At 29.1% G+C, this 17,451-nt stretch overlaps 2 protein-coding genes across 2 annotated transcripts; one reads left to right on the top strand and one right to left on the bottom strand.

The window, feature by feature from the left end:
• Positions 1–1,100: 1,100 nt before the first annotated feature.
• LOC107191186 lies at positions 1,101–2,079 on the top strand. Its single transcript, XM_015580164.1, has 3 exons — positions 1,101–1,573; positions 1,678–1,822; positions 1,918–2,079. Exons 1-3 carry the CDS (start codon positions 1,101–1,103, stop codon positions 2,077–2,079), a joined length of 780 nt encoding a protein of 259 aa, XP_015435650.1.
• Positions 2,080–2,281: 202 nt separating this feature from the next.
• Positions 2,282–17,154, bottom strand: LOC107191187 (early endosome antigen 1-like). Its single transcript, XM_015580165.1, has 40 exons — positions 16,817–17,154; positions 16,531–16,713; positions 16,261–16,457; positions 16,167–16,182; positions 15,707–15,786; positions 15,434–15,617; positions 15,015–15,224; positions 14,752–14,934; positions 14,427–14,681; positions 13,998–14,048; positions 13,799–13,921; positions 13,123–13,173; positions 12,914–13,051; positions 12,745–12,840; positions 12,541–12,672; positions 12,364–12,459; positions 11,471–11,566; positions 11,138–11,272; positions 10,638–10,703; positions 10,211–10,300; positions 9,969–10,127; positions 9,806–9,901; positions 9,662–9,730; positions 9,493–9,582; positions 8,855–9,001; positions 8,662–8,757; positions 8,229–8,291; positions 7,251–7,346; positions 6,422–6,505; positions 6,200–6,343; positions 5,967–6,014; positions 5,816–5,880; positions 5,247–5,739; positions 4,923–5,168; positions 4,782–4,859; positions 4,576–4,713; positions 3,966–4,142; positions 3,518–3,912; positions 2,543–2,735; positions 2,282–2,479 (listed from the first exon to the last, which is right to left on the bottom strand). Exons 1-40 carry the CDS (start codon positions 17,006–17,008, stop codon positions 2,282–2,284), a joined length of 5,649 nt encoding a protein of 1,882 aa, XP_015435651.1. The 5' UTR covers positions 17,009–17,154.
• Between the last annotated feature and the right edge of the window lie 297 nt (positions 17,155–17,451).

The following is a 17,451-nucleotide window of genomic DNA, read 5'->3' on the forward strand; positions in this document are numbered from 1 at the left end:
AATATATTGTATATTAATTTTATTCGATATTTCATGATAAATTATAAATAATTACACAAGAAAAAGAATAAACTTGTGAATATTACTAACGATTTCATTGCATTCATCGTTCACGTTCATCCAAAACCATCATTTTGCAATATAAGTATGTATCATTTCAATGTAAGGAAGAATCAATTATTAATTTAATCATAACAGTTAGATGATTTCATAATTAAAGGAAAGTAGCTAAATGCAGACTCACCACATGCACGTGTTTTATGAAACTTGATTAACTGTTGTTATCATTGATAGCGGTTTACTCAGCAACTTTGAATTTTGAATGTCGAAAGCCTTTAGACGAGCGCTATTCGCTTCATTTGAAAATAATTTTATTTTAGCTAATAAAGTTCATTTAAACTTTTATAGAATATTAATTACTATTAAAAAAATTCGATTTTTCATATGTACCAACCCAATAGTTATGTTATACCATAACTTGAAATAATATAAAGTCATAACTTATGCAACAGATAAATTAATATTTTAAAAGCATTTTAAAACTAGAAATAATCTTCAATATATTGTGAATTTTTCGACGGATGTGTTTCAGTAGAAAGATGTAAGAAACAGTTTATTTATTTCACATGCACAACTGTAGGTACATACTTTTTTAAAAGTACTGAAGCTAACAATAAGTGTTTGATATTTCTACCAAATTTTCGAATCATATATACTTACACTTCAAGTAGACTACAATGAAATTCGTAGTTTCGACATTTTTTATACAAGAAATTTGGAAAGCGTAAAGTTAAGCTTCAGATATAATAATAGTCTACTGTCTTTTTAAATTCAAATCTAAAAATTGATGCAAGATGCTCTCTAGCTCAGTTTTGCGATGTCTACTTTTGTACGAGAACATGTAAGTTTCAGAAAATACGAATTACAATGTACTTTAAAACTTGTAAACATATAAAATGCATATACCATTTTGTGTAGGAAACAATGTAGAATCTGAATATTTAAAAAGTTCAATTTTTTAAAGATTTTTCACGGGCACATGCTTTTCATCGCTTATAACAGTTGTTTGATTTCATAAAAAGTAATAGTAATTTCTAATAATGCTGGATCAATTTCTGATAAAAAACATCAAACCAGAGGACCAAAATGATCGCTCAATATCAATGTTTGATATTAAATCGTCGAATTTATCGGAACGTGTAACACCATGTTTCCCAATGCTAATTCCACGGAAAATTTGTTCGGAAATTTATATTCAATCAAACGTGAATTATGATGATTTATGTGGACCATGGATTTATCCGAAAAATCCTGTTTATGGACGGTACGTTGATTCGGCAATTCCAGAAGTTTGTGTTTGGAAATATTTCACAAAGCAAGATGTAATTTATTTGAAACACTATCAGAAAAACGTGGAAATGGTATCTGCCCTGTTTGGTAAACGAAATTACCAGTACACATTAATATTTGATACATATCAGTTACGTTGTAAACGAAAATGTAACACTTTTACAGAAAATAAATCCTTGAAGATGAATAAAGAAAAATGCAACAATATTCTTAAGAAAGTGCTGTATGAATTCTTGAAGTTTATGAGGTGCAAGTTTATTAATATAGCAGCACCCGTGTCCTTTTGGCAAAATCGATATAACTGAATGTACACTAATTCTGTTTTAGGCTTCATTCTTTCACACAGGAAGGCGTTTCTGCAACTTTGGGATTTGTGTGCTTAACACATTTATTTTTCCTTTCCCATCCATGGTGTACAGCTAAAGAAGTTTATCAGTTTTTTTATGAAAGTATTTTAGTGCATGCTGTATTGGTTTGTATTTTTTTTTTTATACTGTAGAAGTTTTTAAAAGATTGCGGATAATTATGGAGTAGCAAGTTTGTACTAAAGCTGAAATTTCATTTTAGAATTCACCGAAAAGTGTAGAAGTATTTAACATAATAGAATGCAAGCTTTTGTTTGAAGCATTTCATGAAATATATTTAGAGAACCTTACATTACTACACCTTTTGTGCCATCCAATTTATCATTTTATTATGGTCTTAAGTAAACCATTGAGTGCAGCTTAACAAAATTAATTATCATGTACCAATAAAAAACAAATAAAACTTATTCAATATGCACACATGTTTCAAGAATCATTTATACTATTAAGTGTAGAAAAAAATCACACAATGGAGAAAGTAGAATATTAGGGCAGAGAAGCCCAGCGTCATAGCAATAAAAAGTTAATTATTAAAATTTCATTAGACAAAATGCTCCACAATGTCTTCATTTGCTGGTCGACGATTGATAACCACAGTCACGACTTTCTTCTATTGTTGAATCTGTGTTTCCTCTGTCGCAGGAATTACCTTTATATTTTAAATTATTTTTGCGTAGCTCGTCTGTTAAGTATTGCATTTTAGGAAACCACCAGGGGTTACCACATGTAGAAACGCGTCGCATTGCCTTCGTAAGATTCAATCTCTAAATAAAAAGAGATATTAAACATTACACTCTGTGAAAAACAATTTGTACAGATTTTCTAACCTTTTGCAAAGATACATATTTGGAATTTGTGGAGATTAATGTGTCAGAATTTTGCGCTACGACAGATGGTGAAATATGGCATCCTATGCAAACATTTTTAACATTCTTCCCATTGTATCTATACAGTCGTTTTAACCTTTGAGTCAATGAATGGTTATTGCGTTTCAACTTCCTTGTTTCTTCTAAGAGGGTTCTATAAAAAATTGTTCATTTAAGTTTAATTGATTCTGAGCTTTTAAATTTATTAACGTGATAATACGTAGATGAAAGGAGTGCAAATTTAAAAACGAGGCAATAATCATATTTTGCTTTCTGACGAATAAGCAAATAAAATGTCAATGAACACGTCTTTGGTTGCTATTTTCATGTAACAACAATCTAAGATACTTATTAATTCCGTTTTTACACGTTCCAGAAAAAAATTAAATTTTCTTTTTGCACAATTTATTTTGTAGTCCAACACGGTCCAAGAAATCTAACTATTTAACACGTTCACTGCGGCATGAGGCATATACATATATCTATAGACTCCTTATCGTACCTTTGCCTGTTCGATTTGTTTTTTGTTAGGGGCAGTAAATATACCAGTACTGGGAACGTATGTTTGTCTCGTATAGCCAAATAGAAAAGTTGTAAAAAAAAGCTGCAGTGAGAACATGTTAAAAATCTTCACTTAGTTTTAGTTCTAAGAGATGTTCCTACATACTTATTTCCTTAGGAAATTGCTCTCAATTAAAATAAATTCTTAATTGGTTCATCGTATTATTTGTACTGGTTTTTATGGTCTGAAGATTATTCTCCATGTTTAAATATGCACAGTATCTGTTTTTACATCGATTTTCTGGGAACGTTTCGTATAAAAACAGAATTAAGTGTACCTATGAATGTTCTGCAAAAATTTTTCTTTTATAAGCGCGAGATAATATGATGATTACTTACTATCGTTCATTGCAATTAAATTCCAAGGAGACTTACTTTTTCTCAAATTCAAGGTCTCGTAATTGTTGTTGCTGAAACTTTAATTTGGAACTTAGTCTGTGAACATAGTCCCGTTGTTCTTCCATCCAAATACGAATGCAGGAAACCACATATTGCGATTGATTACAAAGTTCCGATCTACTTATGGCTGTCTCTGTTAATTCGGCTGATATGCAAGCAAGAGACTTATTCTTCAGCTGACATTCCTTTCTTAATTCTAACAAAGATTTATGTGTATCTTGTAATTCAGAAATAATTTCACAATTATTTTGTTCCACCATAGCCTTTTCTTTATTAAGACGGCAATTTTGTTCCATGCATTCTTTCAGTCGTTGCGCCACGCAGCAATTTGATTCCTCTATTTTCTTAACTCTTTCTCGTTCCTCTTCAACCTAGAAATGTAAAAGATACAATGAATTATTACTATGTATCTTAAAATTCATACTTTTATTGTTTTAAAAAAGTTTATATTAATTTGTTTAACTTGTTCTTGTAAAACTTCTAATTGTTCTGCATAGTTCTCTTGAATTTTTTCTAATTCATCCTTGAGTTTATCTAAGCAGTCTGTAAGTTGAGCTTTCTCTTTTTCTATGTTTGATATCTTTGAACAATAATCCTTTTCCTAGAATAGATGTATAAAATCATTATCCTTTTCTTGTAACTACGTGGGTCATTTGAAAAGTTTGCAGAATGGAGTATAGATTGCATCAGTAGTTCTGATATTTCTGGTTCACTGAAGATTTTAATTTGTTACATGAATAACTGTAATGTAGTAAATCAGTATATCAGTATTTTGTATTCAGCTGTTTGAATTTTTACGTCGTGTGCCGTTTCACCTAATAATTGATCAGAAAAGAATTCAAATGCAAGTTTTTCAAGAGTACTTAAAACGTTGATCTATAAAATTGAAATGTCATTGGTCCAAGTACATTGATGTTAAAGGAGATTGTATTGAAAAATAGAAATATTTTAAAAACGATATAAGTTGTCTCTCCACTCGACTCCAAGAACTGTTCAAATGCCCACGTACGACAATACTTTAGGACGATGGCTACCATATTCGTTAAATATTTCTGCAAATCAGCTTCACGCTTTGTCATTTTAACCAATTGTTCTTGCGTCTTATGGTAGTCTTCTGTGACTCTGTGATAATTCTCTTCAGTGTAACGTAATTGTATTTTAGCTTCTTTTAACTGAAGCAAAAATATAATTTTTACTACATGAAAACCATTCAAATTTATGTTTATTGAAAAATTCGTACCATATTTTTCAACAGACAAACATCTTTCGATGTACTTTCAAAAGCATTGTTCTCAATCTTCAATATAGAATTGTTGTTCTGTAATAACATGTTTCTGATTACAATGAAATGTTTTGCTAATTGACAAATATTTTCAAATACCTTTACAACTTCATAATCTGCTTGCAACTTAGTCATATTATTCGATTGTTCTATCAGCATGTTTTTTAAGGATTGTATTCTATCATGCAGTGTTGACATCTCATATTCTGCATCATCTAATTCGGTTAAATATCCTTTGATCTCTTTATTACTTCTATCTAATTTCTTCTCAAGTGTTTCAATAGTTTCAGTTTGTTTCTTCATAACAGTTTCATCATCCTTAATTTGACTGTACAAACTTTTGATCTGAAACATTAAAATTAATTCATCAAAGTATCTGCAAATTGCTGTTTCATTGATAAATTCATTTATATGTATATATACCTGTATCTGTTCCTCTTCCAATTTTTTAAGTAATTTCTCAAACTTTATATCGTTAATAAATTGCAATTTTTTGGATGAATTTTCTACTTCTCCTGCCTGCTTTTTCAAATCAGATTTTAGTAGTTCATTTTCATAACGTAGACAACATTCAGTGTCCCTCATTTTCTGTAATTCAAATGAAATTTGCTGAGGGTAAGTATCATTTTCTCTTTCTATTTTCAATTCTTTGTCAATTATGTCGAAGTCCAGTTCGCATTTTTGCAACTGCTTCTTTATATCTTCATTTTCTCTGGTTAAAGTATCTATTTCTGATTGCAGCTCATGTTGATGTGAGTGGTTTTTAAATTGTATTGCAGTATCACAAATCTTATTGTTAAAGTCAAAATTTAATACATCTTGGGCAGTGCTCATTCTATCAGTGAGTTCCATTCTGCACTGGCAGTCTTTGTCTTCATAAAGTTTTGTCTTCTGGTCAGATTTCAAGGCTACTTTTCTGGAACAATTATTCACAAAATGATATTTAAGAAATTACAAAATTACATTACCAAAATTTAGTGTTAATCCATTACTTTAGTTCTTGTAATTTTCTTTCAGCCTCTTGCCATAATTTTTTGTACTGTTCCAAACTGACTATCTACATGAAACCAAATAATAATTTCTGAGTCAAAAAGATTTTTAGAACATTTCTGTTTATCTATTTGTCACAATACTTTCTCATACCTTATCTTTTAAAGCTTGAATGTTTTTCACACAAGCTTCTAGTTGTTCCTAAAATCGTTTACAATAATTATTAATCATTAATATCTGTCAAGATCTCAACAAAAATTAATGCTAGTCAACATTTATTGTGACAATTAGAACTAAATATTAAAATACAATAAAACACTTATCGAAGAATATACGCTTTTATTAATAAAGGGCATGCAATTTGATAATAATTCAGGTTATTCTACCTGTATTGATTTTAACATAGAGTAATGCATAGTATGGATAGAAGTAATAATTATGTAACTGTCATATTCAATGTAACAAATCTTTTGCTGAAGTTGTTTGATCGCAACTCTTTGTAGTTCCAGTAATTTCTCTTGTTTGGCAGCCTATGTATAAATGTAACAATTTTTCGTTATTATCTATATTTGTAAAAGTAAATAAAAGTAAAAAAAAATCCAACATACTTCTGTAAAGCATTCACTGTATTGACTTTGGGTTTCTTCTACACACACTGCCAATAAACGAATAGTTTCACATTTTTCCTGAAGCTGTAAAGTGTAATTTCAATTGCTTTTCTGTTAAACATTTCTTAAAATTGAACAAATGGCTCCACAGTCACATTCTAAACATAAACTTTAGCTTCGTACATCATTTGTCACCAATAATTTGTAGCATTAATTAAAAATACACACTATATTCGAGATACAGGAGAGACAAGACGTTAATTCAAGAATATAAAACACAATACATGCATATTACTCATCCGATCATTTATTAAATCAATAAATATTAACAAACTCTGTTAATAAATTACACACAGCTACTATTAAATGTTACAATTCTTTTGTGTACGTTAATATAGATTCACATTCCTCTATTTTAGACGAACAAGATTCTAACACTTATAACAATTATCAACAATATTTACAGAAACAGTGGTAACAATATTTACAGTTTACTAACAGTATATAATATATAAATATACAATATATAAATCTCTGTACTATACAATACTTAATTTGATTTTCAATATTGTAAGTATGTACTCATAAAAATTTAAACACGTCGAATAATATACAATTTGATAAAATAAAAGAAGTGATGCATTTATATTTATATTTTTACTGAAGATTACTGTTTTCACTTTTGCAGAAAAATTGCATTCGGTGTAAATTAATCCGGGCGTTATTTGTACACGCTTAATATTTACAAATCAAACCTTAATGTTTAAACATCATGCACATTCCCATGACTGTACGTGGAAGATGATAATGTGGACCACTGTTCACTCACGTCACTCATAGTTCTGTGTCCCATCTGGTCTATACATCTTTTAGCTTCTACTACAGCATTTTGTAAATGTCCTATAGTTTGATTTTGAAGTTCATTCTAAAAAGCAAAAAGTAATCCGAGTAATTTATAGCCAGGAGAGCTCTACATATATAATTTACATCGATGATACATTTTATCAGAATGTTTAACGATACAGTTTTGTACGTACCTACCACATTTAGAAGAAATGTTGAACGTGTAAAAAAAGTTGGATTGTAAAATTAGGTGCGGTAATTTGGAGAAATATAATAGATATACAAGCTGCGGCCGAAAGAATGATTCAAAGAAGCAGAAGATTATTCTACATGCAAAAATAGATCGAAAATTTAGAATAACATTTTTTCGTATGATACTTCATTGCCGAGATACTAGAATTCGAAAATGTGCTGAATACGTGTATTTAGGTACAATTGAATACAACTTGCCTAATGCGTCTGTTCATTGTATTCTGTTATCTATTTATTGCCAACACAAATACACATATTTTAGATGAAATTTCAAACTCAATTATCTCGAAAACAGTTTTAAATGAAAAAATTTTATTCTACACTTTTGATTTATTTTTGTATAAAGAATCACCTTGTGTTCGTTTGAACTATATTTTATTCCGAATCCTGTACAAAAGAGCATGAAAAATTTTCACTACAGAGCAGAGGACTGTATAAAGTGGGAACAATGAACTCTTGTAGAGGAAAAAATGGTAAACTGGAGAATGTTGGAAAAGAATAAATTAAATAAGGTATGTTAGAAAAAACAAAGAAACGCGTATATACCAAACGTTAAAATATGTATGCAGAAACTCATGAGTTATAAAAGTTGTAAGTGTATGGTGGGTGTATGAATGAGTACAGGAAAGAATGAGATAAAACAGCATTGCATGCAAAGTCCATTTTATGAGTGTAAACCAATATTAACTTCAAGCAATTTATGGATACATACCTGTCTCGATAATTCCTTCTTCTCCTTCTCGTACTGGGAAATTATTTGATTTTGATTATCAATCTAAACATAAATATTTAAAGTTTTTGTGCTTTTGGTTAGCATTTTGATAATACACGTACCTTTTATATAATGTCTTGGTATATAATACTTTCACATTCTTGTTGAACAATATTACAAGTAACTAATAATATATATTGTATAAATACATATATAAAACTTTGTACATTAAACTTTATACATTATTTAATTTGATTTTTGTAATTTCAATATTACTGTGATAAATTTCAATATTGAATAGTTTAAATGTGATCTTTGATTTAGCGTATAAAATAACTTACTTGTTTCTTAAATTACAAAAAATTGTTGTAGAAATTAATGGTTTTTAGTGGTTATCTAGTGTCAACTTTTCAAAATAAACTTTTTAACATACCTTCTCTTGTAGTTTCTGATGAAGATCCTTTACTTCAGACTGTGTCAATAAAATAGAATTCTTTTGAATTTTGATGATTTCATTCTTATCTTTTAACTGTAAATACAATTTTGTTAAATTACAAATTCCATTCTGAATTCAAGCTCTTAAGAAAAATCTTGTAGTCTTCTACAAGATAATGAATTGTACTTACGAGTTGATCTTTTGAATGCGAAGTATTTTTATGCTTCTCTATTTCTTGAGCACAACTGTCTAATTCATCTTCATGTTTTTGCAGTTTGTCTACTAGATTCACTAGTGATCTTGCAGATGAACAAAAGTCAGATTGATCTTTATGAATCTGTAAATATATTTTTCCATATGTAATAAGGAGACTGTAGGTTTTCATGCAAATTTCAATTTTGTTGATCTATTTTACAATAGTTAGAATCAAAGAAAAATACATTTAACCATTCGAAGAATTTTTTGACCCTGACCCACGATTCAATGATTTGTTGAATTACTACTCCTTGAATTAAACTTGGTCTAAGCTAAAATTGAATGAAAGAAATCGCTTGATCGTTATACATATAAACTACTAGTGTCACATTAATGTACAAGTGTCTCTAATAAAGAATATAATTAAAAATTAAGTCTGAGTTTTGATCAAAGTGACTGGAACAATGCATGAGGGTTATTAAATCAACAGTAGAGTAAGAATTGAATTGGCTCTTGTCTTGACTGTTTTACAGGTTTAATATACTAGAAACGCAATAACTCCGTAGTCTAGTGATAAAAAGATGTATAAAGAGCAAAATTCTATTACATTTTCTCAAAGAAATTGATACAAACCAATTTTGTTAATTCTGTCTTAAGCTCCTGTAGATCGTATTTTATAGATTTCATAGTGTTTTGTAGAGTTCTGAACGACTGAGATACAGTCTGTAAAATACGAATCAATTTCTCGTAAGAAGCTTCTCAATGTATATATTATAGATACAGTAATTTATGATTCATTTACCATTGTATCGTGTCTAAACTGATTACATCCATAGGGCAACGGCGATTCATCCATACTATGCTCTGTATACTTGATGTTAAACAAAAAACATTAATGTGTAACACAAGAAAACAGAATTACATTTCAGTCTTAAAGTGAACTTACAAAAGTGTTCAGAAGTTCTTTTGACTTTTTCAGTTCTACTTCACTTTCGTTTAATTGCTGCCGCAGTGTACATTTTATTTCTTTTTGCAATTTAAGCTGAAATTTAAATACACAATAATTTTACGTTTCATAATAAATATCCTTAGGTTTAATTAATAGTTACGGTATTTTTTAATTGTATAATCTCCTTCTTTAATTCAATACTGTCCATGGAATGAGAACGACTATAATTTTTTGATTTGGTTTGCGCATCACGCAGTGCTTCTTCCATTAACTCAATATTACTTCGTAAAAACTCGTTTGTTTCTTGCGTGCACTTTGCCTAACAGTCACATAAATAATAAGGCAATAAAGTAGAGTATCTCATTTCGCATATTGTTAAAATTTTACTTTATTGTTAAGTACCTCATGTTGCAGGATTTTAACTTGGCCTTGTAAATCCATGACTCTGCTTTTCCATAAACACTTGTCATCACATTCTGTTCGATGTATTTTCTAAAAAATTAATTATATACAGAATGCGACAGACGGGATGGTACAAGCGAGCGGGAGTCGTTTTCTTGTGCAAAAATCAATCAAAAGCGTGGAAACAAATTTTTACATCCGAAACTTCATTTCCGAGATAATCGAATTTGAAAATTTGCTGGATACGCATGCAATTGATTAGGAATAGCTAACGGGTCTGTTTGTTGCTATCCGTTTTTTACTTATTTAGCCAGCACAAATATACGGCGTTTTAAAATTGTTTTTTTCGAAAACTAAGCCTCGTATGAAAAACTTTTTTGCATTCAATATTACATACATATGTATCAAATTATGAAAGATATCTCACTTGTAACATTTTATACTTCAACTCATCATGTTCCTTTCTCAATTCGTGCAAATCTTCATTCCAAGTCTGAAATGAATTAGTAATTTACAAATTTAACAGGAATTTTGATACTACAAAGACGGTACAAAATAATCAATATATATCTGAGTGTACATAGTCAGTTATTAAATTCTGTCACAAATCGACGAATGGCCACAAAGATTAAGAGCTTGTATAAAAGCAAAAGGAGGACATTTTGAATAATTTATATAAATATCTTTACATGAACAATTGTAGAATATGTTCCAATAAATTATTTTTCCTACACATCGTTATTCTCTTGTTAATTGTCAATACCGTATGCGACAGGACTTATTACCTGACTATGTATAGTTGAGACCATACTCCATTACTATCACATACCTGCTTTGTAATTAATATAAAATTAAATATACACTTCATAAACCTGTTGAACACTATTACTATACGATAAATTTTATAAAAAAGTAACATATAAATACCTGATCCGTTGAAAATAAAAATGCTTCTGATATATGTTGTATTTTAGAGTGAACTGCATTCACTTCTGTTTGCAGTCGCTTTAATTTATCATCCGTTTGGCAAAGTGTTGTCTCCACTTTACCATGTTCCGAAAGCTAAAATGATGAATTGTTTTATAGAAGTGAAAGAAAACGGCTGAGAACTCTAGTAATACACGATGTTAAACAATCGACCTCTTTTTCGATGCTGTCCAAATAACATACGAATTTACATTATTTCATTTATACAAAATTTTAAAGAAAAGCTATGTGATAAGTTAAAACAGTTGTACTTTTAATATCAGGTATACTAACAGCATCGTTAATTTTTTGTTGCAATCCTCCTATAGCTGATTCTATTTCTTGAAGTTGATACATTAGTTCTTCCATGTCTGACGTGATGCAGCACTCCTTAAAAAGTTTAAACGATATCATTTGTCCCTCATTTTTAATATAAGATTGTTCAATCTGAAGTTTAAGGGTTCATTCCGGTATGCGAGCCAAAAAATTAAGCGTTTTTCGGGAATTTATTGCGGAGAAAAAAAATACAGTAATGGTATACATTTTTGTTTCTATTTATTAAACTATATTTCTATAGTATGTAAGAAATACAAATGTAATGAAATTAATGGTTTTAAAATATTTTTAAAAGTGGTTTTGATAACATGTTTAAAAAGTGATACCTCTTGTCTGAAATAAAAAATCTAAACAGATTCTTGATTAGTATGACTGTCGCTATCGTACGAAATAGAATTCATGATTTATCTTCAAAATTAACAGAATGACGGACAAAAATGGAAAAGAAATGTTCTTTGGCTTTTTTATTTTTGCTACATTTATTCGACATTCTGTTAATTTTGAAGATAAATCATTAATTCTAGTTCGGACGATAGTGACAGTCATACTAATTAAGAATCTGTTTGGATGTTTTATTTCAAATATGACTAACAGCTGGAATCACTTGCCCCAAAGAGGCGTCACTTTTTAAACATGTTTGTACCACGACCGCGTTTTAAAAACACAAAAAACATTAATTTCATTACATTTATATTTCTTATTTACTGTAGGAATGTAGTTTAATAAATAGAAAAAAGATTTATACCATTACTACATTTCTTTTCTTCGCAATAAATTCTCGAAGTAACGCTTAATTTTTTGGTGCGTACAACGGAATGACACCTTGAAAAATTAACTTGAGTATTAAATACTTGTAGACTATTCGATGTCTGTTCCATTTCCTCTATAACTGAACATACTAGGTCATTACATGAATAAATTTCTGAATAACTCGGCACAATACTTCCCTGAAATTTAAATATTAGTAAAATAGGTATAACATTGTAGTAACATCGATAATGAATTTAGTTAGAAAAAAAAAGTTTTACCTGCATATTACTTTGCGTTTTCGTAAGGTGCATTGATACTGGAGGCTGAACTTGATTTATTCTATTTTTAATATCTTTTAATTTGATTCCTCCTGAACTAATTCTTTCAGTATGCCTTGATCTTTCTTTTTCCTATTAAAAACAAATGTTAATTGACTGAGTGAAATAGTAGTATTAGATATGTTACAGATTAACAGATCTTACTTGTAACTGTAATCTCTTTATTGCTTCTATTATACTTTCCTTATTCCTTATCAATTGAGTTTGTATATTAATGACAGCTGTATTTAAATCGACATACTGAAAACGTTTTATATAAATAGCATAAGTAACGTACATATGCAATTTACATATATTAAAATTATACTCTTACTTTTTGATGTCTCGACTTGAAAGTAGAAATGATTAATGCCATTCCATCCTCAATGTCTTTTGTAGTAACTTGTGCCCCGATAGCACATGTTCTGATTACATCCATTAATTTGTATTGCTGATTAATGTCTGTATATAACTAAAACACAATCAAGATTTTTTATATTATTTAGTACTTATGTCAATAAACAAGATATTGGTAATACTCACTGGTAAATTTTCAATTTCTATGTAAAGAGAATTATTGTTTTCCAATTTCAGCTGTGATAATATAAAGAAAAATGGTGCAATTATTAAGTGAATGTATAACTTAAATGTTTCGAAGAATCTTTAAAAACTTATACATACTATAATAGAATTAATAATAGCGATCAATTCCTCCTTTTTCGGACACATTTTTTTTATGTAGTCAATGTTCTGAGTCAGTTCATACTGGATGCTTGTATCCTGTGTAATTAATAATAATACATATGTACGCCAAGTAACTTTCTTATTTCGTTGCAATATCAATAAACATTTTTCGTGTACATTAATGATGCAGAATCTTTATTTCTCTATATTTTGTTACATTCAAAAATATGTATATTACACCATTTAATGTTTCTGGAATTAATGAAATTTTCTTTTTTTACAAATGCAGGAATTCCTTATTAAATTGAATTATTCTTCTTGCTATTTCTTTGTGATAATACACACAACTGAAAAATGTTTATTAATAATATCTTTATCATGTAAAGCTTTTATTCCAAAGTTAAAAAAACGTAACACGAATTTAAAGTAAATACCAACAAAAATATGTTAATAAACATTAGCTCCTTTTTTTTAGAAGGTATTTTGAAAGTCTATGAATTCTCAATGTACTGTGTAAATTAAAATGGATACGAACTTTATTGTTTTCACAGCATAGCTTTTCCATAGTTTTTTCCAACTCTACTTTTAATTTAAAAATATTATCCTTGTCCTTCTCCATTAATGATTTTACCTTAGTCAAGTATGAAATTACTTGATTCTGGAAAGTTAAATAACATAGTAAACAGTATTTTCACATACATCTACCCCATTTATATCAATTTCATTTTACTAACCTCTTGATAAACTGTTGTACCAGCACAATCATTTTGCATAGCACGTGATTCCTGAAATTATGTTGAAATATATTTATACCTACAGATAATTTAAAATCTATTAACAACATACTGCATATACGAAGAGAAAGGCAATCATGTTGAAACAAATTACCATTAACAGCTTTTAATTTATGACTCTGCATATAATTTTTCGAGTTTCAATATTTATTGTCGCTTGTTTACATTGTATAATTGAATATAATTAAAAATTATTTATAAGGTGTTTAATTACGTTTATCTGATTTTTCTAAGACAGAAATATTTTTACACCTTAAATATTTATGTCTCTTTGTTAGGTGCAGGTAATTTTTTTATATGCTTTAAGATCCTCTTGTCAATATTATGAAAATGTTTATACGTATTAATTTTATTTTGCTCTGAACTCACTCTTTTAGCCATTAAAATTTTTAAATTGTGAATTCTCATCATGGGCAGACTTTCTGTTTCCTTTTTACCATCTACAGTATGCTCTACGCAATTTTGCAAACAAGAAATTAAATTATCGTGATCCGAAGATACACAAAAGGCTTTTGGTGCATAAATTCTTTCATAACATTTATAAATAGATTCCACTTTCGGAGTGTCAGTGTCAGGCCCGTTACAATGATTTTGGATACAAGAGGATAAAGTGGAAAATACACGCTGGAAGCAAAAACGTATTACTATTATTTGTGTACGTACAAAAAAGTAATTTTAGATATACCAATTATACCTGATCCATTGTTTGTTTCAGCTTTCTTCGCATTTCTTTAATGATATCTTCTTTAAACTGCATTTGTATATTTGCATGATGACACTGTTCTTGCAATATAACGATTTGCTTTTTTAAAGATGTTATTATTTCATTTTTTTCTATCACTTCTGCTGTCAGAGCACCTTGTTTCTCTAGTGACTCCTACCAGTTGATACAAGTAGAGTTATATTTAAATTATTGTGCACGAAAGGAAAGTACACATGCAAATAAGTAACACAAACTTTTTGAAAATCTGACATCTGTTGTTTCATTTCTTGAATTGTTCTGCATTTCTCGTTTAATTGTACTTTTAAATTATTTATATTTCTATTGGTATCACAAGTTAATACTACCAAAGTAGATTCAGCATTATGTAAACGCTTCTGCAAGTTTCTCATCTCTAAACTTTTCTCAGTGAACATGTGTTCCACACTATCAGCTACTAACACAGTCTGAACAGCAAGAGATTTAAAAACAATATGTTACTACATGCATTTACAGAAGCATATTTGTTTTCAGAAAATTTCAACACGATTGCCTTGTCATCCATTACTTAATATTTTTTAAAACCATTTAGTTTTATTAGAATTCTTAATTAAGCTCTACGTAATGTATAGAAGAACTTAATTAAGAATTCTAATATATACACAGATTAACTTACACCAAAAGTTTGCTGATCATTTTTTAAGAATGAATTACATGTTAATTGATTTCCAATTTTAACATGTTCGTTAACATTATCAGCTAGGTTTTGACTTTGAGTAAAATAGTTTTTAATAGTATCTTGCTTAGCTTTTAATTTTTCAGTGAGATCGGCCAATTTACCTTCCAACTCTCTCTGATGCCTAAAAGACACAAAAGACCAGTTTGTATATAGTACACCACTGTATTTCAATGATTTTTAATTACTCCACTCTTCTTTCTTTAAACTTACATAATCTGTTTCTTTTCATTCCCCTGAAGCTGTTCTATTTGCAACTTTAAAAACTGTATCCTTTCTTGGTGCGTTTCTTCCTAATTTCAGAATTCCAGAATTAATTTCCAACAAACACTGTTATTAAATATTATATGATACGTTATAAGAGTAAACATAAGAAAAACGACAGTCATTGCATAATTATTTTACATACCCACCATTTATTTTGCATAAGAATATTGACAAGAAATTTTTCTAAAAAGGAGTGTAGGAAACGAAAATGTGAGATAAATATACATATATATATGTACATCAATTATATATGAGTAACAAATGTCCAAGCTTAAAGAGGTGTTGAATGTGAAGAATGTATCATGGAAATACTTTCATTTATTTCATAATTTGAGTTATTCATAAGACTGTGACTAACTTTTATTACAAGTTTGTATCTTTTATCAGCATCTAAAGTTATATTTACCTGGCGACAGGAACAACTACAAAAGTGAAAACACAAGAGTTATTTCATGATTCTAGCATTATAGACGATAATTTAATTAATGATAAGAACTTACTCAAGAGGAACAGGTATATCAGTAGGTTGAATCTCTATAAACTTTATCCCGTCTAAATTCCAACAATTTTCTTGTGATGCGCGTCTTATAAATTCTAATAGCCCTTTAATATCATTTTGAAGAAACTCTATTCTCTGGCGCATGTATTCTTCATCTTTTTGCAAATTACTGACACGATTTGAAAGTGTATTTATAGTCTATAGTAAAAAAAGATATTTCTACATCAATTTACTACTCCCTTTCATTTTATACAAATTTTTTAAATCTTACTTTTTCCGTATAACCTGATTTCGTTAAATTTTCAGACACTATCATAGATGACTGCTTTAATTTCTGTTCCAGTAACGTTACCCTATTACAAGTAGCCTGCTCTAAGTCCTCCACAATTCGCACTAACATAACATTTTGTTCTCTTAAATTCTTGATCCATTCCTTTGAAATATCTAATTTCATCTGAAAAATTTAAGGTTGCTGCTATTAAAAATAAATGCGCTATTTAAAATAACGCAATGGAGTCATAAAATATATAAGGGTAAGTTACATTGACATTACTTACACAGACTCGATCGAAATCATTGCTGCAGTCTTGATCAACACTCTGGATACGGTTCTCGTAAAATTTTTGAAATTCATCGATAATTTTCAGACTTTCTGTTTCACCGCATACTTCCCCGGTAGTCTCATCAATAGCAGAGCAGTTGTGGTCTCCATCAGCGAATGAGAAAATATTTTGGACAGGTTCGGTCATTGAATTAATCGAGTTCATAGCACGTGAATAAAAAAGATACTTAGTGTACTGATTAATTCTTGTTCGATATCAATTAAATTAAAAATCTTCCTACACCCACTCTAAAAAACAATCTTAATAAACGTCAACACACTAGCTCGCCATTTTATTACTATATGTACTGATATACACATGACTACAGTACTACACTTGACTTGACAATGCTTGACAACGTGCATTTAATTTCACGTACTACATCATAGATATATACATATACATGTATATATAAATAGACTGCACGGCAGGGATGGGTAAATCCCCATAAAATCAAGTTATTTACGTTACGTGTAAATTACATGTAAATTACGTGAGTAACGTAATTTTAACATAACCGAAACCATAAAAGACATCTATTTTATCATAATGTAAATTTATAAGTATTGTAACATAAAAAAATTAATTTT

The sequence above is a fragment of the Dufourea novaeangliae genome, unplaced genomic scaffold (genome assembly GCF_001272555.1).
Source record: "Dufourea novaeangliae isolate 0120121106 unplaced genomic scaffold, ASM127255v1 scaffold245, whole genome shotgun sequence".
Lineage (NCBI taxonomy): Eukaryota > Metazoa > Arthropoda > Insecta > Hymenoptera > Halictidae > Dufourea > Dufourea novaeangliae.